This window comes from Hemicordylus capensis, chromosome 5, assembly GCF_027244095.1.
Source record: "Hemicordylus capensis ecotype Gifberg chromosome 5, rHemCap1.1.pri, whole genome shotgun sequence".
Taxonomy (NCBI): domain Eukaryota; kingdom Metazoa; phylum Chordata; class Lepidosauria; order Squamata; family Cordylidae; genus Hemicordylus; species Hemicordylus capensis.
In genome coordinates this window covers 36,269,281-36,295,120 of record NC_069661.1, presented here as the reverse complement: position 1 = coordinate 36,295,120, position 25,840 = coordinate 36,269,281, and the positions used below count along the sequence as shown (strand labels likewise).

General features: G+C 43.6%; 1 protein-coding gene across 1 annotated transcript in view; it reads right to left on the bottom strand.

Annotated features, from left to right (window-relative positions):
- Positions 1-3,975: 3,975 nt before the first annotated feature.
- The window catches only part of LOC128327928 (cytochrome P450 2U1-like), a 38,028-nt gene continuing 16,163 nt past the window's right edge, over positions 3,976-25,840 (bottom strand). Inside the window, exons 2-5 of the mRNA XM_053257304.1 lie at positions 17,183-17,818; positions 13,151-13,312; positions 8,592-8,759; positions 3,976-6,486 (exon numbers count right to left, since the gene is read on the bottom strand). Coding sequence (XP_053113279.1) covers positions 6,308-6,486; positions 8,592-8,759; positions 13,151-13,312; positions 17,183-17,818 — 1,145 coding nt within the window. The 3' untranslated portion in view covers positions 3,976-6,307. The remainder of the gene's footprint in view (positions 6,487-8,591; positions 8,760-13,150; positions 13,313-17,182; positions 17,819-25,840) is intronic.

Sequence of the window (25,840 nt, the reverse complement as noted above, 5' to 3'; positions counted from 1 at the left end):
TCATCCAGGACAGACTAAAGAGGATTTGAGGGCCCCCAGGGGGTGTGGAGGTCCTGGACTTTGGCCCCGAAGTCCAGATGTAAGAGCGCCACTGCTTGTAGAGGCACAGGAGGTAGCCATCAGTCAACTGATATTCTAGAAAGTCTGGTAATGAAGAGATACTAGTAAAAACAGAAGACGCCCAGCGCTCTGACCAAATGACTGTTTAGGCCAACATTCCATTTCCAGCACTGGTCAAAGTCTCCATGAACCTGTGCAAAGACATAAAGTCAACAACTTTCTACTGTTTGTTCCCAGTGACAAAAGCAGAGGGCTGGAGTTGGCTCTAAAGATGATTCAGTCTTGTGGATGGCAGGAAAACTTGCTATGGAACTTGCATATGACATCTAGCTCAGGCTATTTTTATTTATTTATTTATTTATTTACACAGTCAGACAGGTGTTATTGACTGGTTTGTTTTATCCAGACATCGAGTCCTTCCCAAGGACCTGGGATGCCAGAATTTTATTGTCAATGTTGTTGCTGTTGTTATAGATATCGTCTCAGAATATAGGCTGTTCCCAGTAAAGCTGATTTTTGTAATTGGCTGATGGTGATTTCTGTGGCCCCTATGGTGCTGAGGTGCTCTTCAAGGTCTTTTGGAACTGCACCCAGGGCGCCAATTACCACTGGGATTATTTTGGTCTTTTTCTGCCACAGCCTTTCAATTTCAATTGGTAGATCTTTGTATTTGGTGATTTTTTTCCATTTCTTTTGCTTCTATTCTGCTATCCCCTGGTATTGCTATGTCAATTATTTTAACTTGTTTTTCTTTCTTCTTGACTACAGTTATATCTGGTGTATTGTGTGGCAGATGTTTGTCTGTTTGTAGTCGGAAGTCCTATAGTATTTTTACATCTTCATTTTCTTCAACTTTTTCAATTTTATGGTCCCACCAATTTTTGGCTACAGGTAGCTTGTATTTTTTGCAGATGTTCCAGTATATCATCCCTGCTGCCTTGTCATGCCTTTGTTTGTAGTCAATTTGTGCGATCTTTTTACAACAGCTGATTAGGTGGTCCACGGTTTCATCTGCTTCTTTACAAAGGCGGCACTTGCTGTTTGTTGTTGACTTTTCTACTTTTGCTCTTATTGCATTTGTTCTTAGTGCCTGTTCTTGTGCAGTCAGTATTAAACCCTCTGTTTCTTTCTTCAAGTTGCCATCTTCAGCCATTGCCAGGTTTTGGTGATGTCTGATTTTCCACTTATATTGTGCAAATATTGACCATGCAGTGGCTTATTTTTCCATTTTTCTGCTCAGTTCTTGACTTGTTCTTTCTTGTAGGCCTGCTTTGTTTTATTGGTGTTGAATAGTTTCTCGTTATTGACCATTTTGAGTGCATCACTGTCCTTGATATATTCTTCAAGGCCTCTTTTCTCCTCCTCTACTGTTTGATGGACTTGCAGCATTCCTCTTCCACCTGAGCTGCGATGGAGGTATAGACTATCTATATCACTGTGGGGGTGCAGAGCATGATTGATGGTCATTATTTTCCTGGTCTTACGATCTAGCATCTTTAGCTCTGCCTGGGTCCAGTCTATTATTCCTGCAGTGTATTATTTCTTGTTTACACAGTCAGACAGGTGTTATTGACTGGTTTGTTTTATCCAGACATCGAGTCCTTCCCAAGGACCTGGGATGCCTGAATTTTATTGTCAGTTGTTATAGATATTGTCGCAGAATATAGGCTGTTCCCAGTAAAGCTGCTTTTTGTAATTGGCTGATGTTGATTTCTGTGGCCCCTATGGTGTTGAGGTGCTCTTCAAGGTCTTTTGGAACTGCACCCAGGGCGCCAATTACCACTGGGATTATTTTGGTCTTCTTCTGCCACAGCCTATTAATTATTATTATTATTATTATATCCCGCTTTTCCTCCAAGGAGCCCAGGGCGGTGTACTACATACTTAAATTTCTCCTCACAACAACCCTGTGAAGTAGATTAGGCTGAGAGAGAAGTGACTGGCCCAGAGTCACCCAGCTAGTTTCATGGCTGAATGGGGATTTGAACTCAGGTCTCCCTGGTCCTAGTCCAGCACTCTTACCACTACACCATGCTGGCTATTCATCCTTCAGCTGGTCAGTACACCAGCATCCCATGTAGCTCAATAACTCACATATGGTCAACATTATGAGGCTCGTTTGTTTGTTTGTTATATTTTTATACCACCCAAAACTTACCTCTCTGGGCGGTTTTGGAATAATAGGATGTGAAAACATATTGGGTTGAATCCATAAAAGTGCAAGTGGAATCCACTCATGCAACAGGTCTTCCCTGCCTCTCCTCCCATCTCTCAAGAAGCTGCTAGAGCAGTGTTCTTCATTATAGGGGCCAGTGGCAGTCCTCAACAACCCTTAATATGGCTCCTTGAATAATTGTTTATCAGACCTGTGCAAACCTTCAGTCGAAGCCGAATACTCTACATCATGGCACTCACCACATGGAGGCAACTGTTCCCACTGTGCAGTGCTGACTTTGCCCAACACCAGGCTGATCCTTTAAGAGGAAATGGAGCCCTTGAGCCTCTGCACCATTTTCAAAAGCATGCACAGAGTGCTGGCAAGTGTAGCCCTTCCCAGTGCTTTCTTCCTGGAGGTCTTAAGAGGGCCCCGTCTCTCAAAGGGTTCTACCAGCACTGAGAAAAGAGCAGTACTGTGTAGAGGTCAGCACGGTGGGAAATGGCTCTCACACTGAAGGCTTTTTGCCCAAGTGGCCCCTGCTTGAAAAATAGGGAGGTTCCCTGCAGTAGAGGGTTGGGAGGCCTCCAGAACAATACAACATAGTAATTGAAGGGCTGCAGGGGGGAATCAGGGGATACCTTGCAGACCTGGAAGTGCCTTCTCACTTTTGCAAGAAACCTTTTGATCCAACTAATATATCTGTTTTATAGCACTCGAAAAGGTTTCCCCACCAAGAATCCTGACAATGATCCCTGCCATGCCTTTCTCTCTACTACCCTCCCCACACCCACGGCTGTCCCTAGCGGGGTGCGGGACTGGGGGTGAATCAGCATGTGCAGGGCCTCCTTAACATTTCATACTATTACAGAATCATACTGATTGATGACATACATTGTAAATAGTGTGAGTAACTGAATGAGGTTTTTGAATATGTCCAATCAGCTTGAGCATATCGTGCATTTGTAAAGATAAAATAAAATAAAATAAAAGCACAGCACATGTCCCTTGCTTCACAGTTCTCACTCAGACCTTCTGGATTGCAAACTAACTTGAACATAGAGTGTGTGTGTGTGTGTGTGTGTGTGTGTGTGTGTGTGTGTATAAAATGTCATTCCAGGTGATCTAGAGGCTGGGGCAGAAAGGGGGGTTGCATTTATCCTTTTTTATGAAGGCAAAGGGCAGATTCTTCCACATCGAGATGGAATGATGGTCTGGGCTGGGGGACATCAGCTCCAGATATTTTTGTAATTTTCTGCCATGAAACAAGCCACTTATAGGATTTTTTTTTTTTTTTAAATTACACTTAAAAGCCTTTAAACAGCAAGCCAGCGAGGTGCTAAAAAAAGGTCCACTCTCGGCTGTGCTGGGGTGGGGGAGATAAATTTTTGAGACTGGGAGAGAGAGCAGGGCAGGCTGCAGTGTGCCCAGAGCAAGGCCTGTGCTAGCCTGGGACTGGGGGTGACTGCCCTGCCCTAATGATGGCCCTGCCCACACCCTTGAGAAAAGTCCATGAAATCAATTTAAGTCTGTAGTGTGGAATGCCCAGAAAGGTGAGAGGCAGTTATATGAAGTTCTATAGCAGAAGGCAATGAGACTGAGGTGTTAGAGGGAAACAAAGGGCACGTATAAATAGATGGAAATTGTATTCAAAATAGTCCTAGAATGACAGACATGAAACTAGATTGTAATAATTAATAGCTTAGACATAAAGATAGAGCTCCTTTAAACATCCCCACAAAACATCAGCTCCCAGACAGTTATGTTTTTAGAATAAAAGGTTTATTTAGACAAAGAGATTCACACTGAGAAATACATCTCAGGTTGTATGTAGAAATTTAGGCACCTTTTCAAAAATAGCAATAGTTTCAAATCTCAAATGCTAGTTTCTAACCAGAATGACATCTTACATACTAAAATGCTACAGAAGGCATTCAGTTTGAAAAAAGTGCAGGCAAGGTAAACATGAGGAAGATATAGGCAAACTACCTTTATATATAATCAATCATTACAGAGGAGCTTAACATCTAATAAATTATAGAAATACAGGTCTTTGGATCCTGATATAACTTTCTTGATAGAAAGTGATTCATTAAAAAGCGCCTTAATACAAGAGGGTTTACATGCCATACAAAGAATATGTTGCATTGCCAACTTTGCAACACATTTTGCTTCTTAGTCTGGCTGTTTAACAGTATTCAGCTGAAAATCTGAAGTGCAATTTTAGATTTTCATGGAAGGATACAGGGATTAAGAGATGCCCAAGAAGTTCACAATCGACTTTGGTCATTGTGGCAGGGGATGATGGGAGCTGTAGTCCAACAGAATCTGGGGACCCAAGCTTGAGAACCCCAACCTACCCCTAAAGGCCTGTCCATTCTGCAGTCCAACTACAACTTCAATCTGCACGCAATTTGATTTATACCCTTGTACTTTCCATGAGGTGACGGGTTCCTTTAATTAGTTAGAATTCAATTAGAATCTAATTAGAATTCAAAGTTAGCTTTGAATTCTGTATTTGCCAGCAGCTGGTTACATCCTGCCTGGCAGTCCAGCCCAGGGTTTTGGCAGTAAGGTTTCCTTCACAGAGTGTGCAGGAGGAACTCTTGCTTGCCACCATCCTACATGATCCCTATTAAAAATGTCATATCTTTCAGAAGAATATGTAGTTGTGCGTGGCTACCACAATGAAACAGCACCACTGCACAGATCTATGCTGCACTGCAAATACACCAGGAAAAACCTCTGCAGTCCATGCAGAATGTGGGAAACAGGCTCACACACATCACCAACTATGCCTTCATATTCCCACAAAGACAGGAGGAAAGGTAAGAGGGAGCACCCAGATTCAGCCCAGCATACAGCAAAACCAGCAAGAAAGGAGGCTTTTCTTCCTATGCATTTTGGATCATGGTCAGTTGGAGTGAGGAAGTCTGCCTCTCTTTGAAGCAGGACAGTTTGAAACAAGTAAATGCTGCTTCCTATGGCATCTACACTGATTCTCAAATGTTTCCAATATAGACATGGGAAGACTGCTGATCTGCTGCAAATGGGGAATAGAGGCAAGACCTAACAAGAAAAAAGGCAAAGAATAAGAGTTCACTACTAGTAATTAATTCAGGTACTATGAGGCAAATCTCAGGGTTATGTGTACAGATACACACAACCTGAACCACGAGCCTGCAATTTGGTGCATTTTTATCTTCTCACCCAAACTGAGCTCAGGGAATATCAGCTCTTCATGGCTGAAGCAGAAACCAAGGCTTCAGATTGCTGATTGGCTGGAACCAGTGACATCACTAACTTATTTCCCCTGGAGCAGTTTTTCAATCTTTTGAAAATTAAGTTTAAATATGGGGACAGGGATACATTTAAAGGAACAAATGCACATGCACAGTGCTTTAAAAGAAAGCAATGAACAGCTTGTCTCAACCATGGATGGGGGAGGGGACAAGGATGGACAAGCCTGAGGACTGAATCAACCCTCAGATCAGTGACATGCAAGACTGTTCATTTCACAGTGAAGGCGGGTGGAAGCTGGGCTGATCCCAGAGAAGAAAACCCACAGTGAGTCCAGTTCAAGGTTCATCTGTATGCACCTTTAATGTGTCCTTTTAAAAGGCTGTCAGGACACTTGTTTGAAAAAAGATATCCAGATGCACAGCTGCTTTGTGTTTCGTTGATTCTCATCATTATGATGTACAGTAAAACAGCAGTATGTGTAGATTAGATTTTCAAGTTTCCCTTTCCGCTTTACTCCTAATCTTATATGAAACAAACTACACATACCCGATACTGGACACTTCAGTTGGGAGTTTCTGCACTAATCTTGTCGCTCAAGGCTCTGCAACTGTGAGAATTAGGAATGCTCTTTTGTTTCCCACAGCCAAGAGTTTCACAAATCTAAGGAAATCTAATTCACAAATCAAGTTTCACAGATCTTGACCCTCTTTCCTTAGGCCAAGGTGAAAGTGCTTTATGAGCATTGGATGCCCTGTGGGCTGCAGGTGCTAGTGAAGTGCATTTCATATATAGCCCTGGATTTTGTAAGAAGAATACAAACATCATGCAGCTTTCTTATCTGAGAGTCCTTCATCTCTTTAAGGCAATTATGTTGAATGGGAATGGAGCTAAAGTCAGTCCAAATCTTCCTGCCATTGATGGCTTCCTCAAGTCCTCAGGGTACAGGAAGGTGAAACTTTGCAGGAGGCTCACAAACATCAAGAATAGCTCCATCTTGGCCAGCTGCTCCCCCATGCACACACGTTTTCCTTAGGGGGGGAAAAAGGTGTTAGGGAGATAAAACAGAAACTTCACAGTCTAACTAATATGAGAGGAGAGTTGGTCTTGTAATAGCAGGCATGAATTGACCCCTTTGCTAAACAGGGTTCATCCTGACTGGGATGAACTGAATTCAATTGAATGGGAGACTATACGTGAGCACTGTAAGGCATTTCCCCTTAGGGATGGGGCCACTATGGGAAGAACACTTGCATGCAGAAAGTTCCAAGTTCCCTCCCTGGCATCTCCAGAGAGGGCTGAGAGAGACACTTGCCTGTAACCCTGGAAAAGCTGCTGCCATATTGAGCTAGATGGACCAATGGTCTGACTCTGTATAAATCAGCTTCCTATGTTCCCAATACTAGTATTCTGTACATATTGGGTGACATACAGTGCAACAATTCATCTGCCTTAAAATGGAGTGTTTGTGCTGCTACATAAGACCAGAGAATTGCATTTTACATGATAAAACAATCATATTTCTTAATATATAATAAATTGTTTTGTGAGGTAGAACATGGTGATCAAGCTTGAATTTATAAAAAAATCAGTTTGATTATGTTGTTCCTCACACAGTGCTGCAGCTTATTATACAGACATCATCATGCTATTGTTTTTGATTCACATAAAAACAATCAATAGCTGACATCCTGACTAACAAAGTGCTTTCATAGCAAGCAAAACTGCCCTACCACAAGACTGCATAGTTGTGCTAAAAAGGGGGATAATGTGGAATTGGGTTTCTCTCTCCCCTTTAAACAAATGAGGATGCCTGGTATAAACAACAGGAAATGTAGCACCAATGGCTCTCCCTAGAGATAATTTTAGGGTGCCTCAAAGTATTAGGAACTAAGTAGAAGTTGAGTTTATAGTTAATCTAACTATAACCAGAATTCCAATTGTTCGGTTCTGGAAGAGAAAGCAAGTCCTGTCACTTAGAAGCATGATTAAATAAAAGCTGGGCAATTATTAGTTCTCTTAAATGAAGGTATCCAGTACAAGTCAGAGAAAAAAGAAGCAGAAAGACTGAAGAAGTGAATCGTGTTGAAAGCGCCCCCTCCCCCCACGCCACACTTTTAGGGAGGTAATTATGCACAGAGCTCCCTGAGAGTGTTTTTTTTCTTATTCTAAACGGTATTGTGATATTTTCATGTAATTTTTTTACAGGGATTGATTGATAATGTATGATTTATGTTATTTTGTATGCACTTTTCAATGAATTAAACACCCACATTAAGTTGTAAAATTTAATTAGAGCATGGGATGATGTAAAGGACTACATTTATTCCATCACCAAGTATGTACTGGGTGAATTAACAGATGAGTTGCACAGAGAACTCCCAAGGAATATTTAATGCACATGATTTTAAAGAACTGCCTTCAAGATGTTTGTAAGAGCATTAAAAAAATCCAAATATTATATATGTTTTAATAGTAATAAAACTGTATGGTTTAAAGAAACTGTCCAACTATGCAAGAAATTAAAATGGGATCAGTAAAAATATAACTATAAATCTCAATAAAACTAATACAAAATGGTCCCTGAGATACTCTCTGCATTAAGTCCAATAGTTCATTTCAAAATCGCCAATTAAATGGGAGAAGCATGGATGAAATTTCCCAGTATTGTGCTTTAGTTGAAAGATGAAGCATCATGTCATGATTTTGCAAGCATCAGATCACTTGTTGCCAGACGTGTTTTGACTACATCAAGTGTGCTTCAGTGGAAAATATTTGCTATTAGTCTCCACCCAACCTAAGGATTGGACAGCTATTGGCTTCTACTTTCAGCTGATGCATCATCTTTCAACTACAGCACAATACTGGGAACATTCATCCACACTTCACCCATTTAATCGGCATATTTTTACTGACTCAGTTTTATAATTTCTTGCATAGTTGGACAGTGTTCTTTTAAATCATACACTTTTATTACTATGACATATTGCTGAATCCAACCAGGGTTTTGTTTTCGAGATGACTGTACCCATATTTTTTTTACTACAAGAGAATATAGAAGGGCTTTAAAGATTTCACAGATACCCTTAAGAGTTAACAAGTCTTTGCACACGCCCCCAAAACACGGTTCAATTACCAATTCCAAAAGGAATAAATGTTTCTTTCTTGATAAGCTGGCCATTTTCATCCAGAAACCTTGCCGGGTAGAAATCATCTGGTCTCTCCCATATGTTGGGATCTCTGTGTACGGACCACAAGTTAGGAATGATTATACTGCCCTTTGGGATAATGTAGCCCTGTAGCACTTATTTAAAAGAGAAAGAGAGAGAGAGAGAGAATATATTTTAACCAATTACATTGTCCATAGGGAAGGTTTTTAATCAACAAATGTTGAACCCTTCTCCACTGAAGCCAATGGGCCAGACCTTATCCCCTGACCTGGCCAGGCCTATTAATTCAGCAAGAGCATGTCTACCCCACTAGTCTTCCATCTAGTTGGCATGTCTGCCCTGCTTCTGCTATCCTCACATCTCCACGTTGGGATGCGATGTTCAAAGGCAGACTATGTGCACGTAACTAGTTACGCAGAGGCCAAAACCACTGTATCCTCCCCCGCCCACCACAAGAACCAATCTGGAAACTGACTACACAATATGGCCTGTGTGCATTGAACTGCACACCCATGGGGCATATTTGAATACAAGGGAATGTTGGAGGCAGGTCAGATGCATTGGGGGGTCGGGCAGAGAGAGCAGGCACACGTTCAGTCCTCTTCACACAAGATGGCCTGGACTGCGGGTGGGGAAGAGCAGCTGGTCTAATCCAAGGGCACACAGGAGTGCTTGAATTTGGCGGGGCTGCTTTCCTGGGAAGCACATAACTGCAAGGATGGGTTTGTGCATAATGTTCAGGTTCAGGACGGTGGCAGTCAGGTGCAGTCTTTCGTGCGGAGGGATGAGGCGCTTGCCCCAGGCAGTAGACTACTGAAGCACCAGTAGGTGCCACGATGTCCCCCGCCATGGCCATCAGAGCAGCTTTCTGAGAGCAATCTGGCCCTTGCAAGGAGTCTCTCTCCCGCATACCTTGCAAGAAGCACCAGGGGAAGAAAAGGCTGCGGGCAACTTTCCCTTCTCCCCACTCCCAAGCCACTTTCCAAGCTTGCAAGGGTCTGTTTTGGAAGGGGGCTGCCCCCAAACCGTGCAAGGCAGCATTTGGCATCTTGCCACAGGCATTGCAATATCTTGGGTTGCCCCTGGTGGCAATGCCCAACTGTGTTCATTGCTATGTGCAATTTAAGATTTGCTAGTTTGCTCTAAAAGCAGTAGAGACAAACAGACCCTTCACCAACAAAATTGGAGAAAAGCAGCACACCAAGAAAGCCCTTTGGGCATGCTGCTGTGTAAACACAGGGGTTTCCTCAAATCTGTCATCACCAAAATGTCCATACTGCAACATTCGTAATCACATTTCAGCTCAGAGAAAGCCCTTAATGCACTGACTGATTGCAAAAGTGTCAAAATCTACAAAATGCAAACTGCTTGGAGACAGTTTGCAGTGCAGGCACGGTGCACTGTGCCATTCTTCAGTCTGGTTTCTGCTCTGGGATTGCTCTTTGAAGCAGAAAAACGAACTATTTCACAATCAGCAATTGGCTTGTTGTCCAACTCCATACCTCCAAGCCATGATTTCCATGGCAGACGGTTTCCACAAGCCACACCTCTTGCCTCTGCAACTGCCACAGTCCCCATTTATACTTTTCATTTCAAGCACTTTTTAACCTCTTTTCTGCTGCTGGCCAGGGGCAGATTAACCGTTTTGCTGCCTATAGGCAAAAATACTTTTGTAAAAAGGCAGTAGCTGGGAGGGGGGGGGGGAGAGGCAAGTTCTCTCCCCGCTTTACTTTAATTAACAAACAAGCTGCCTCAGGGAGGGGGCAATCGGGCGAGAGGAAAGTTTATCCTTTTGCCTCCTAAAAGATCACCGCAGTGGTGGCAGCTAGCTGCAGGCAGCATGGGACTGGGGGTGTCGAAGAGGGAAGAGTGCTCCCTTTTTCAGCTTCTAAAAGCCCGATGCTCTGCGAGCAGCAACGAGCTCAGCTCCTTCCTCCACCCAGGTTACAGCACACCAGGCAGGGGTGTAAGTTCTCCTGGGCAAGGGGAGACAAATGTCTCTAGGCCCACAAAGCCCGGAGGGCCCCCCCCACAAGGCTCCTTAACTTGCCTGATGGTCCCCTCTCCTGCTAGCTCTCCTGCTCTGGCCAGGGGAGTGAAGCAGCCTGTCAGTGGCAGCAGTCCCTTCAGTCTCCGCCTCTCAGTGGTTTGGTGGGTGGGCAGGGCTTCCAGAGAGACCTCCGTGCAGGCCTCCCAAAAGCCTGAACTTGAGTGCCGGCAGGCAGGGAGCAAAGAAGGAAAGAGGGAGGCAGGGTGGACACTGCTGGTTGCCCTTGCCCACCACAGCTCTGCCCAACTTTTTACCCCTCAGGCTTAGTAATGGAGGTAGGATGTGATTTCCTTTTTGTGGTTATTCCCTCCTCCTTGGATATTTAGGGATTGCTTGCCATAGATCTTTAATATAAGGTGGGGGTGGGATGTAGGGCAGATTGAAATGACTCTGAATACTTAATTCAGAGATTGAGGGATTTGCTGGTTTAATTTTTTTTTTTTTAAATTAAAAAGAATATTTTTTAAAAAGTAGTTCCACCCTGATATGGAAGAATCTGCCCTTTGCCTTCATAAAACAACAACCCAGTTTCAGCCCCAGCCTTTACATCACCTGGAATAACTGGGCATAGGGCTTTGGTTTTGAGCAGAGAGATGTGGGAGGAATATGTATATTTAAATTGAAGTGGATTGGACAAATTGCTGGTTTTTAATATTTTTTTAATTAAAAAACCATCCAGAAAGTCCTATTAGTGGCTTGTTTCATGACAATAAATTACAAAGTCCTTTAGGTTTCAGTAAAATGTACTTCCAGCTAAATGTGGTTAGATTTGCTGCCTGAGGCTGCAATTCTCTACACACTTACCTAGAAGCAAACTGTACTGAATTTGTTAGGATTTATGAGAAAACATACATATGATCGCATTGCATGGTTGAAAGTCTCCTTTGTTAATCAGCAGTGAGGGGCCCATTTCACAATCTGGTCTCCAGGCCCACTCCCACCTTGCTACTCCCGACACCGGGCTCTGGAAAGCCGGAAACAGGCTGCAGATAGCAGAGTCTGTGTGCAGACTGTTCATTTGGGAGGAGGACAGAGCTGAGCTGGCTGCTGCCCACACAGCAGCAGGCTTTTAGGCACTCTTCCCTCCCCCCCCCCCACTCTCTGCAGCCACCTGCTGCTACTGCAGCAATTTTTAGGGTGGCAAAAGGGGATATTTTCCCCTCGGCCCCCTCCACAGCAGCTACTGCCAGTGCTGCGGCTTAAAAAAAAAATTAAGTGAAGGTGGGGGGACACTCTCCTCTCACTCCGATGCTGCTACCACCCCAGAGACAGAGAGGTGCAGCAAAATTTGAGGATCCACTCCTCAAATTTTGCCGCCGGAGGCAGATGCTTCCTTTGCCTCTGCATTAATTCACACCTGCTGCTGGTATACATGAGCGAACACAGTTTTAAATGCTGACTATTATTTCTATGGTGCCATCAGTGTGCATGAACATTAGAGAGTAGAAAAGGATAGCTGTCTGCCCTGAGGGACTTGCAGCCTGTAATTCAACAGAGCAAGGGGAGTGCTAAACAGGGGAAGAATATGCATTTAATAATATTTAAAATCCCTTGTTACATATTTTTAGCCTACTTTCCATTGGTTTATGAGATCACTCAGTATTCCATGTGTGTGCCCACCCTGCACTAAAAGCTTCGCAATGCCTGGACCAATAGGAACCAAGTTGGGTACAGTTGTAGGGACACACAGGGACACCTCAGCGGCATAGTGTGTGATGAGGTCATCCATCCAAATTTAAGGTGGCGGATGTGTGAACATTTGTGCTGCAAGTGGGCTACCTGGTGAACTGCCTAATCAATTTGGAACAAAATGAGTCCAGTTGTAGGGATAGTGAAAGAAAGGCAGGCAGATTAATTCTTACTAGAACAACTTTTTAAAGATCTGATGACAGACATGTCGGAAGGTGGATTCACAATTGTATTTTAACCTTCCTGCATGTATTGTCTTCTGTGAACAGATTCATTCTATTTGAAGTCTTTCCCCACAATTAAATAAATAAATGGTATATAATTAATATACTAACTTCAGGGTTATCAGAGAGATCTACACAGAACAAGAAGAAAATGGTCCTGTCACCCCAGGAAAGTGTGTACAGGATTTCAGCCTCAGTTACTTTACAATATGATGAATCTAGAGGGGAATCACAGGATTAACTAGAGGGGAATCACAGGATTAACTAGAGGGGAATCACAGGATTAACTAGAGGGGAATCACAGGATTTTAGAGCTGAAAGGGACCCTTGAGATCTTCTAGCCTAGCCCTCTCACAGAAGGAAATTGCTACTGATTCAGATGCAGAATCAGAGAATTTTAGGTTAAAATTACTGCAGACAAAAACCTGGAGGGGAAGTGCCACTTCTCAAGGGGCAGCAGAAGCAAGAGAAGCAGCGTTGTACTTCAGCAACTTCGTGTATGGTCCAAACGCAAGTTGTCCTTGCTTCTCTGCAACGCGCATTCCAGTGCTATAACACTTACCAGTAGCTTTTGAGGCCATTCGCGGAATGGAGAGAGGGACCACCACTGTCATCCTTTGAACTTCCATGATAGTCGCTTCTGTCAAAGGCATGCGGGCCTTGTCAGCAAGCGTAGGTGGCCTATCACGTCCAATGACCAAATCAATTTCTTCCTGAACCCTGGCTATGCAAAAGAGAGAAGAGAAGATGGGCATGCAGAGGGAAGAGTAGGGTTGACTCATCTGTAGCCACAACCAGTGAACCAATATAAAGTGCATGGGGAAATACAGAGCCTTATATTACTGGTCCAGGGACACAGGTCTAAAGGTATTTGGTTGGTGATTTTTCTTTCTTCTGTTGAAGATTTGTCCTTATCCACCATTATAAGAAGAAACTGAATTCCGAACAGAAGTTTTATATAAAGTTCCAAGCAAGGATGCTCTGATGCAATTTAGTTATATTAAAACTGAGTATCCCATGCTGACATCATATGCATCACCTAGGATTTGAGGGTAAGACTAAACTCTAGCATCTCTCTTTTGTCAGATTAAGCATCAGTTCAACGTAAAACACTGCCCTCCAGTGGATCAGTACTCTAAAGCTACAATCTTGAGAGCACTCATTTGGAATAAAGTTCTCTTAAAGTAAATGTTCCAGTTAGGTGTGATTAGACTGGATTCATAGGGATTTCTCTACTACTGTAAGTTAAAGGCTTATTTTGTTGGGAGCATTTTTACTACTTTTGAAACATTATATAAGAACACAGAAAGTTCTCTTATACCAAGGCAGATCATTGGCCCATCATATAACTCAGTATTGTCTACACTGACTGGCAGTGGCTCTCCAAGGTTTGGGGCAAGAGTCTTTCTCAGCGCTACCTGGAGATGCTGCCAGGGACTCAACCTGAACCCTTCTGCATGCAAAGCAGATGCTCTACCTGCTTTGTCCTCTGCTCGCATGATTGCATCCTACGACAACATAGGTGTATGTCTACATGTGTGTAAGGTGGCAAATCACACAATTATATTTGACCTTGCCATCACTACCTAAACTACCCATAGAAATGGAAAAGGTGGAGAAGAGGGCAGCCAAAATGGCAACTAGTCTGGTGACTATGGGACATCTCCAGCCTCAGAGGCATGATGCCTCTCAATACCAGTTGCAGGGGAGCAACAGCAGGAGAGAGGGCATGCACATACCTCTTGCCTGTGGGCTCCCCAGAGGCATCTGGCGGGCCACTGTGTGAAACAGGATGCTGGACTAGATGGGTCTTCTGTCTGATCCAGCAGGGCTGCTCTTATGTTCTTATCATTTACATCTTTAGTACATGCCCCTTATTGCCTTATTACAACTGAAGAAAATGTAGCATCATTTTAGTGCTCCATGCACCATACTCTGACTTTGCTGTTTCGTTGGCCTTGTTTCTTTTGGCTACGCTATATTTTCCAAAACATTCAGTTGCGCACTTTTAGCATCTCTGAAGTTATTACAAAGACACAAGGGCTAGTCCCCCACTAATGTGTGCATGGCACAGGAGAGAGAACTACTGTAGATTTGACTTAGTTCTGCCTATGTACATCTCCCAGACTTTTAGTCCATGTTTTTCAGGGCATGGAAGTGCGGTGATTGCATCACTGAATTTCTGCCAGTCCGTGTAGCTATTAAAAGCACAACGGCCCTGCCAGGAAGAGTTGGCAACCCTAGCCGAGATTATTCACTGCTACCAGTCACAGCACTCTTCTTCAGAAATGACTGTCCAGCTTTCATCTTGTACTCCCCGTCACCTGCACACACTTTAGTATAGCATTAGCAAGAAACATTAAAAACTCAAGCAGTTCTAAGCAGAATTAATGGAGCCTACTTTCTGCTTTTTTCAACAAAGTCACATTAATGGTTTAGAATGAAATCCATTTTGATAGTGTATGTTTACCAGTATTGGAAATCATGTTTGTTTATCCATTATTTCTCTCCCACACAATTTTAATGGGGAGGTGCTTATAATGTGTATGACCATATTCAAAATGGTGGATTGTAATGGAAAGGACCCCATCAGGATATCTTAGAAAGAAGCCCGTGCTATGATTTTGATCTGTATAGTACTGTCATCACACGAGTTCTAAAAAGGTGATTCTTATGCTCTGATTGACGACTATATTGAATTACGATGGTGGATGGGGCAGGGGGAAACATGTCAGGGTCCCTTAGGACCACCTCCCATGTGTTGTAACACACAGAGAGACATGGCAATTTCATAAGACTTCTTCCCTTCAAAAAGTAGGCCAGCAGCACACAAAAATGAAAATAACTACTGCCCAGACACTCTCTGCCCATCAGGAGATAAGTCTTCCTCAAATCTGAATTTGAAACTCCTCCTCATCAGTTTATCATGCCACAGTCACTGCAATTCATAACTGCTTGTTGTTGCTAGCACTGCCATTCTGCGGGCTCCCAGAAGCCTCTCTGCTTATGCAGAAGTGCTCTTACCCCTGGACTTCGGGGCTGAAGTCCAGGGCCTCCACAGCCCCTGGGGGGTCCCCAAATCCTCTTTAGTCTGTCCCTGGTGGTGTGGTCACCTGGCTGAGGATGATGATGCTTAATTTGCAGGGGGATGGTGGTGTCCTCCAAAGGCCTTTAGGTCTAGGCTCCAAAATTACCTAGGTGCACCTCTGCGCTTATGTTTGGGACTACAAGCTTGTAGCTCCCAGTCTTAACATGCTCAGGAGGTGCATGGGATTGTGGGCTCACTGCTTGACAGCATATGGGGACAGGTCACTTAGCAGGCAGTGGGGTGCTCACTCCCAGGTTCACCAGCTACCAAGCAAACTGAAAGGGGATGGGAATGTCTAGGCAGACCTGAATTAGCTTTTGAGTTAATTTCAAGGTTTCTCTGTCCAGAGACTGACCCTGTTGCCTCCCCCCCACTTTGGCTACCTCAAACAAGCTAAACGAATCACCCCAGCACGAAAGCAGTTAAGGCACTGTGAACCCGGCTCCTCCTCCCTTACAAAAGATGTTGATAGGGCCACAGGAACTCAGGAGATGCACCCATTAAAAATACTGATGGGTTCACTGGGCCCTTCTGACCTGACAGATAAGTCCTTGCATGCCCATCCAGCCCATCTACTAAATATGTGTAGCATAATGAGAGAAGGGCTTGACCACTCCCAGGCACAAAGGAGCCGTGGTGCCTTGAAATTTAGCTGTGGCTCCTATACTATGATATTTGAGTTGAATTACCTCCTGCTCCCAATTAGTCCCACTGGTTACACTGGATGCCCCCAACTTTTCCAGTCCACAGAACTTACTAGATAATTTGATATTTCACTTCAGGGGATTGCAGCCATGGCTGCCCCCACCCCACCACCCCCGCCTGCCTCAGTCATGGCACCCTGTATAACTACACAACTCACTGAGCATGTGAACGTGTGAAATGTAGTTAGGGGAAAAAACAGCATTTCAACTCTATACCAATGAGAATCCAGGTTTCAACATCTCCGTTCTCCGAATTTCAGCCGAAAGGACACACTGTGACTGACCTAAGGGGCAATCACCATAGATCTGGTAGCGGGTCAAGTGCATTCTACAGGCCAGTCTCCCACAATCCTCACATCTTTTGCTTGGTTTCTTGTCAGCTGTACTTGGGCGCACATATATTGTATATATACACTCAATGTATATGTATGGCAGGTAAGAGTATGATGATAACAAGGGCGTAGCTGGGAGTGCAATGGTTTGCTTTTTTACACACATATATGCAGCTAGGGGTAGAAATCTACCCCTAAATCTGGACTGAAATCTTTACATGCCTCAGCAGCGCTGTTAATATTCAAAGTATTTTATTTGTATGTAACGAGTGGCCCCATTCCACAGTGCCTGACACTAAGCCTGGTAATTTTGGCAAGTGTTCACTGTGTGGCTCCCCAATTTTGGGGCTGGATCCTAGATGCAAAGAAAATTTGTCAAGGCCTGCAGCAGAGTCCTAACTTGTCCCACTGATTTCAATGGTGCTTAGTCACGTGACTAACTAGTCTGGATGCTGCCCAGGGCCATTTACCTTGTTCTTTGGGGTGAAGCGACATGTACAGCAGGATCCAGAGCAGCGTGTTGGTGGTCGTGTCTGTGCCTGCAATAAAAAGGTCTGCAATGATAAAGAACAGGTAGTCTTCATTAAAACTGCTTTCACTGTTGGTCTTTCTTTCCTCATCTGCATGAAGGAGATACATGTCAATGAAGTCTCGGGGATTCTGGGCATCCAGCGTTTCCCTGTGCTGTGCGATTATGGTCTTCAGGAAAGCCGTGATATCCAGCTGAATTTGCCTGAGTTCTCGGAAGGGCCCAAAAGGGAGGTAGAAGAGCCAAGGGCAGACGTTGACCAGAATCATGTGGGTGTCCAAGGCGAGCTCCAGACCACGTGACATGAACCTCAGCAGGGTCTTAAATCCAACATCATCGTAGTCAAAACGTTTGCCCAGGGCCATAGAGCAGATAACATTGGACACGGCGTTGCCAATAATGGGGAAAGGGTTGAACGGCTTCTCTCCGTGCTTCAGGATCTCTTCCTTCACATAGTTGAATTCTTCAGTAATTGTAGGCTCCAAGCTATGCTTTCCCAATCCAAAGTGACGAAGAGTCGAATGGGAGAACTTCCTCTGTTTTTTCCATACTGGTCCATAAGATGCAAATATCACACCTGAATGAATAAAAGAAAAAGATGGTCATTGTAAATTGTCATCTGAACAGCACCCCAGCTGTTGGAATGTTGACCGTCTTGTATGTTTTGTCTGACATACAGAGGAAAATTACTCCAAGTCTGCAAAAGGCTCAGAAATCCAGAAAAAATTGTTATCTGCAGTACTCCTCAGGAGCCCAAGTCCTGTCGGGGCACCTGAGAAGTTCTGCATTCATTCTTTGGTCAGAACTAGGAGAGCGCCCAGTTACCCAGTGCTTCTCTCCAGTTATTTTAAACTTCTCAAGATGCTGCTGAGACAAGCACAGCATCACATGAGAAAGAGAGAGAGCAACATTTTCAGAACAAACCCTGAACACCACCACAATACAATACATTCCCCTTTAACTTGATCCACAGATTTGTCCCTACTGCATTCCACCTCAATATTCATCAGCACTTCAACACGATAAGTTTCCCTTTGCAATAGGCTACAAGGAAGCCTGCGGGCTACGCATAATTTGCACATAGCTACACCTGTCTGCAGCTTTCCACCCACAAGTGTGGCTGATAAGGCAAAGCTGGCAAGAAACCAATTTTAGTGCAAAGATGTGGCTGGCAGCATCACTACAAGCCTCCAGTGTTAGTGAGAAACAATCTCTCCAATCCAGGGAGCTCTACTACTGTATTCTCCAAGGCCACTTTATACTACAAATGGTAGTCAGGGTCAGACGTGTATTTTACTACAAAACCTGACCTCTTCACCAATAGCCAGGTTCTATAATAAGCTTAGTGCTTTCAAACAGCAAAGATTTCACTGTCATGGAGTACATGTATATAGGCACAGCTGGAACATACCACAGAAGAGAGCCTTTTCCACTAGTTTATGAAGTACAACAACATTTATATACCGCTTTTTCAACACAGGTTTCCAAAGCGGGATAGATAGATAGATAGATAGATAGATAGATAGATAGATAGATAGATAGATAGGATTCTCCTTAGGGGATGGAGCCACTCTGGGAAGAGCAGAAGGTTCCAAGTTCTCTCCCTGGCCTCTCCAAGTTAGCGCTGAGAGAAATTCCTGCCTGCAACCTTGGAGAAGCCGCTGCCAGTCTGTGAAGACAATATTGAGCTAGATAGACCAATGGTCTAACTCAGTATATGGCAGCTTCCTATGTTCCTATGGGCTCACTCAATCTAAAAAGAAACATAAGATAGACACCAGCAGCAACAGTCACTGGAGGTACTGTCCTGGGGATGGATAAGGCACTAGTTTCTTGTTTCTTTTTTAAAAAAATCTAATTTCAGATGCAATATTAACAGGTAGACCATCCTTTGCAACATTTTTTTCTATTCATAAAAGGGACTATACAGTAAGGATGTGCACGGACGCAGCGGCGGGGGCTTTATCTTTAAGGTGTGCCGGCGGGGAAAATGCAGCCCTGGGCGGGGGGAGCTGCACCCTTCTCACTCCTTAAAGGTAAACGATTCTAGGGAGCAGGATCTATTGCTTCTGCTGTCTGCCAACAGCAAAATCACCATAATCAGAATCACCATAAGATTCTTATGCAATTTCTTTTTAAATTATTGAGTTTCCCATAATTCTGCTACTGACATTATAACAGAGTGTTCTGCTTTACATAATTTTATAGATAGATCCAAACACATAATCCTCCATACTGATTTCATCAACTACTTTGATATAACCCAGGACCCCAATTCCCATAAAACTACATTTAACACAGAACAACACTACTACAGGCCCAAGGCCTGAACCTAAGCACAACCATTTCGTGACCAAATATTGAACTCTTAAGTTACCTTTAGAATATAGTTGGGCCCACAGGCCCTCCCTTCACTTCCTTTCTTCACACCAAAGCTGTCTCTGAACCTTTAGAATGTAAAATAAAATTGCTAGTTTCACTCCTCCAAGCAGGGACATCTTAGCCTTGGAAGATAACAATGTACAGAGGCCCTATGAGGCCCCAGCATTCTCCAATAACAAACCAGTTGACACTTGGGCGAGATAAGGCCAAAATAACTAAACAAAAGGGGCAGGACAAACTCTGAATTACAGAGTTCTGGAGACTGTTGTATGTCAATACTGTGTCAATTGCTTGTTGTTTGATGTCAACCGGAGACTGATCTACGTATGTAGTTGCTCAAGTGTCTTCTTTCAATATATTGCTATGTCATAGATATGTAGAACAAAGAACTTAGAAATGTATAAATAGTTGCTTGAAGCTTTGTATCCTTTGCAATTGATCTGAGCGCTGTAGCTCCTATTGCCTTACTGAATCTGCAGCAGTAAAAATCCTATACACTTTCCCCTGTGTGGTATCTATTATTGGCGTCAATACCACCCAGACAAGAACCGGATTTTCGGTATATCAACTTCATTGTCTCTTACTTCATTTGTCCCATCTTGAACTACTGTTGTAAGGATTACAAAGTTGTTCCTTTCCATGTTTTTTTGTTACTGTTTTTGAGCCTGTGTTGAAACACAAAGCTGTATTTCAGGACCCATTATGTCTCTTCCCAGAATTAATGGCACAAATTAATCTTCCATAACTCTTTCTCCCTCCCCCACCCCTGCCCACCCACCCCACTCTATAGACAATCTAGCCACAGGTATTTCAAAAGGAACTTTGTTGTCAAAGCCCTTTATGAAACATGTCAGTGGGAGATAATGTTCTTCAAATCCACGGAATCTGACCTTATCAGACCTGTATCAATCTGACCTATAGCACCTGTATCAATCACGCCTACAACATTTTGCTGACCCAACAATACAGGTTCTCTTAGATGATTATTTACCTCCCCACAGCTAGTGATGATGAAATCATACTTGTGAACCTCACTCTCTACTTTATTTGTGTGAGGCATCTCAGTTTGTGGTTCAGGCTTCTTTTCACAAGCAGGTTTTTCCCTGCTGGGCACTCTAAGTGCAGACTTTAGCTCCTTCTTGCCCAGGTAACGTTCCAAACCCAAACCACCAAATAGCATTACATTCTTTAAACACACATATAACCCTCATCTCATCACACGTCCCCCCACTCACCCCTGCTTAGTACTGCTATTCTCACCAGAATACAGTGTTTAAGCAGAAGTTTATTCCACTTTAGTACAAAACAATACATAAAAATAAACAATTCCAAACAATAACAATAAAATGAAATACCACTCATTTGGTCAGGGCATCTGCAATTATGTTCTGTGACACAGACTGTTTGCAGATGGCAGACTATGGGACTCTACTGCATGCACAGCTCCTCTCCTGCCTCTTCCTCTACTTTTTTTTGGGGCGGGGGGCGGGGGGCTTGCTTGCAAGGCTTGTGTATGGAAAAGTTAGGTTCATCGTAACACTTATCGCAGGGGTCCTCAAACTAGGGTCCCCAACTTCACTAGGTTGCCAGAACCTAAGGGGTATACTTGTGGGTCAAATGGGCTGTAACCCAAAGTTTGGCTTTAAAAAAGCCAAACCTGCTGAATCCCCAGCAGGGTACTCTCTCTAAAAACAAAAAACAAAAACCATCTATGTGTGGCATGAGTTTTGTTCTGAGTGGCAGTATCAAGGCAGTGTACACGCATGTGCATTCAGAGTGGGACCTTCCTGATTCAACCTGAGCAGGATCTAAAATTTATTGAGCAGATATTAAAAAAAAGTGTGAAAAGAGCATGCTTCTACTTCTTGCACTGAGAAAAGATACTGGGTATAAATAAGACAGTTCTCATCAAACTGTTTTATGACTATTATTGATAATTAGTTAATTTTCATAACTGCTTTGTAAAATCCAGATAACTGGAAATGAAGCTCACATAACTGGAGCAGCCAATCTCCTCTGCAGTAATATAAGGTTGTGATTCCATGGTCATTATTATTATTTCTTCATAACAATACAGAGTTATGGTTCCATCAACCCAGGTACTTTTCCTAGCTTGTATTTTCATTCTCTTCCTGATGTTGATGTTTTCCACCCATTCATTAGTGTAATCCTTGTCCTGACATGCAAGAGAGAGACTGTACATAAAGCAGGTACAATGGTGTGGTTGGTGATCAGGAGAAGGGATAGGTGGCCTTGGCTCTTCAGCTGATACCATATAACTTGGCCCACCCCCACTTTTGTGATTCCTCGCCCCAAGACCTTTAGGCTGGCTACAGGCTTGCAAAGACATCTTATCTCAAATGGTAAAGGTAAAGTTGTGCTGTTGAGTCAGTGTCAATTCCTGGAGACTAGTGTTCCCTCTAAGGCGTGTGCTTGTGTGCCCGCTCACAAGTTTTTGCATATCTGCTCAGTTAATTTTAGATCCCGCTCAGGTTGAATCAGGAAAGCCTCATTGTGAATGCCTTGATACTGCCGCCCAGAACAAAACTCACTCCACACACAGATGAAAAAAATTAGAGAGAATACTGCTGGAGACCACAGAGCCATGTGGGTTTTTTTGGTAGAATACAGGATGGGTTTACCATTGCCATCTCCCGCTCAATATGAGATGATGCCTTTCAGCATCTTCCTATATCGCTGCTGCCCAATAGAGGTGTTTCCCATAGTCTGGGAAACATACCAGCGGGGATTCGAACCGGCAACCTCTTGCTCCTTGGGCAAGTTATTTCCCTGCTGCGCCATTAGGTGGACATAATATAAAAGGTCAAGCAAACAGCTTGTGCGATACTCACAATATGTACAGACACCTCTGTTACCTCTCGAAAATTCACTAGAAGAACTAAACTACTGTAACATTCTAACAATTTACAAAGCTATTCAAACATCATCTTCCTCAGACACAGCTTATATGTGAAGGGGACACAGGAGAGCGAAGAAGGTTAAGCTGGACACTCCGTCATCTGACCTCTTAACATCTTGGGCTGTGAGAGAGTTTGCTGCAGCTTTCTCTCTCTGTTCTGGCTTTGCTGTCTCCCTACAAGTTAACATCTCTCTCTCTCTCTCTCTCTCTCTCTCTCTCTCTCTCTCTCTCTCATATTTCTATACCACCTGATATGTACATCTCTAGGTGGTGTACAAAATTTACAATATTTAAACATTACAAAATACATAATAAAAACAATAAAATAGATATTAAAACAAGTTTTAAAATTGTTAAAATTAATTCTAATTAAAAGCCTGCAAAAACATGAGAGTCTTGAGGTTCTTCCTGAAAACGGAGAAGGAGATGCAGGGTTTAAAACACAGGAGGTACTCTCTTAAATAGCCTGGACCTAAGCGATTAAGGGCTTTATTGGTAAGAACCGGAACTTTGTATTTCAACCCGAAATATATTGGTAGCCAGTGCAGTTCTTTCAAAATTGGTGTTATGTAGTCCCTCTGTGTTGTCCCAGAGACCAATCTGGCTGCCCCATTCTGTACCAATTGTAGTTTCTGGACTATGTACAAAGGCAGCCCCACGTAGAGCACATTACAGTAGTCAAGCCTGGAGCTACCAGCATATGTACCACTGTTTTAAGGTCATTCACCTCTAGAAATGGATGCAGCTGATAAAAAGTGCTCCTGTCCACCGCTTCAACCTGAGAAACCAGGGAGATCCTTGGGTCCAGGCGCACTCCCAAGCTACATACCTGAGCTTTCAGGGGGAGTGTAATCCCATCCAGAACAGGCAGATCTAAACCATCTCTCAGGCCCTGCCCCCACACACTGTCAGTACCTCCGTCTTATTTGGATTCAACTTCAGTTTGTTATCCCTCATCCAGCCCATTACTGCCTCCAGGTGGGCATTTAGGGAAAATATGCTATTTTCTGATGAGGTTGGCATGGAAAAGTAGATCTGGGTATACTAGATAGTGGTGGCTGATCAACTCCAGATAGTTTGGCATGATACTGATTATCTAGATCTATTTCAAACTGGCTTTAGAGCAGGCTATGGAGTGCAGACAGCCTTGGTCAGCCTGAAGAATTATCTCTACCTAGGAATGGACAATGTGACTCTGTTGGTTCTTTTGTACCTTTCTACAGCTTTCGATACAATTGGCCATTTTACCCTTCTGGATCGTCTGGGGGATTTTGGAATATTTGGTACTGCAGGGCAGTGGTTCCATTCCTATCTCTTGGGTAGATTCCAAATGGTGGTGTTCAGAGATAGTTGTTCTCTGAAATGAGAGCTATTGTATGGTGTCCCTCAGGGCTCCATCCTATCTCCAATGCTTTTTAACATCTGCATGAAACTGCTGAGTGAGATTTGGAGAATCAAGGAGATTTGGAGAAGGGTGTTATTAATGTGCTAATGATACCCAAATCTATTTCTCTATGACATCATCATCAGGTAATGGCATAATGCTCCCCCCCCACCGCCTGCCTACAGGCAGTAATAGACTGGGCTAATACATTGAAGCGGAATCCAAAAAAGATGGAGGTATTCATAGTAAGGGGTCATGCTTTGAGGGACGTGACAGATCTTCCTGTTCTGGACAAGGTTGTACTCCCCCCGAATGAACAGGTATCTAGCTTGGGAGTGCTTCTGGTTCCAGGCCTCACTCTTTTATATCAGGTTGAGGCTATGGCCAGGAGCGCTATCAGCTCTGGTTGGTTTAACAGCTGCTTCTGTTCCTAGAAGATCATGATCTCAGAATTGTGGTGTACTCTCTGCTAACCTCTAGGCTGGACTACTGCAATTTACTCTATGTGGGGTTGCCTTTGTACGCGATTCAGAAACTTCAGTTGGTCCAAAATGCAGCGGCTAGATTGATCTCTGGGGTTTCTTGGAGAGACCACATTGCGCCTGTTTTAAACAATTGCATTGGCTGCAAATGGGTTTCTAGGAAAAATATGAAGTGCTGGTAATTACCTTTTTAAAGCTCTAAACCGCTTAGGACTGCATTACCTGGGAGAGTACCTTCTTCTACATGATCCCCACCGCATATTACGGTCATCGAGAAAGGTCCATCTCCAGAGGCTGCCAGCTTGTCTGGAGACAAGTCAGGAATGGGCTTTCTCTGTAGTCACTCCTGGTGTGGTGCGTGAATTAGGTTCTACTAATTATTAGTAGAATGTAGGTGAATCAGGGACGGTCAGTAATTAGGTGAATCAGGGACGGTCAGACCCTCACTTAAGGAGTATACCAGGCCTGTTCATAGAACAGGAGATTCTTTGGGGAGCACTGAACTTTGAACTTTTGTCTCTGAGAATGGGGTGCTTATGCTGACAGAGGTTTTCTCTGTGAACAATGTAGCTGTGCTGTTCTCACAGAAATGTTGGCAAAGAAGCTTTTGAAACTCTGATCAAGATACTGTACCAAACTTAAAGGTCATTTGGGCCTGAGTTGTGCAATAATCATGCTAATCAATGCATATTTATACTGTAACCTGAGCTGGAAAGGTTTATGTAACACTGAAATATTAGAGATGATTATCAATAAGGTTCAATAAGGTTACTTTGCATCTCTTGATTTTCCTCACTCTCAACCCGCCGCTCCCGCCCGCCCCCCATCTCTCATCTCTGGAGCGGTAAAAACTGCTGTACTTTAGTTACTCAGAGATAGCAAAAGTCATGATGTCCTAGCTGCAAGAAAAGTCAACAGAGGCTGTATGAAGCTGGCAGAAGGGATACTTTTTGCAGTGATAAGACTGGTAAAGAGAGAATTGTGTGAAAGGCTTTTCCGAGGGGAGGAGCAGGAGCAGTTTTTCAATGAAAGAGCACAAGTGAAAAGGCTAAAAGGAGAGACACGGAGATCTGGGGGAGAATGGGCTCTTGGCTTTGACTCCTGACCCTGTCGGATGGGTGCCTCGGAGTGTGATCCAAAGAGACTCGGTTGTGAGCTGGGCCCTATCCACAGCACCAAGTTTCTGTTTGTGAGCTCTGCTGAAGAGCAGAGTTCAAAGTAGAGATTTGTACCTGGTACCTGATCCTGCATTTTCCCAGGCCTACGCTCTCGCTCCACGATCTTCTAACACTCGAGGCCAGTCTCCAGCTTCCAGCAAGACCAGCCTCAAGCCTACTGCAGCTGCTGACTGAAGCCTGGTAATTTGAAGAACACAGTTCCACCCCCTCTTCTAATCCAAATCTCTCTTATCTCCCCCCACTTCCTTCATTT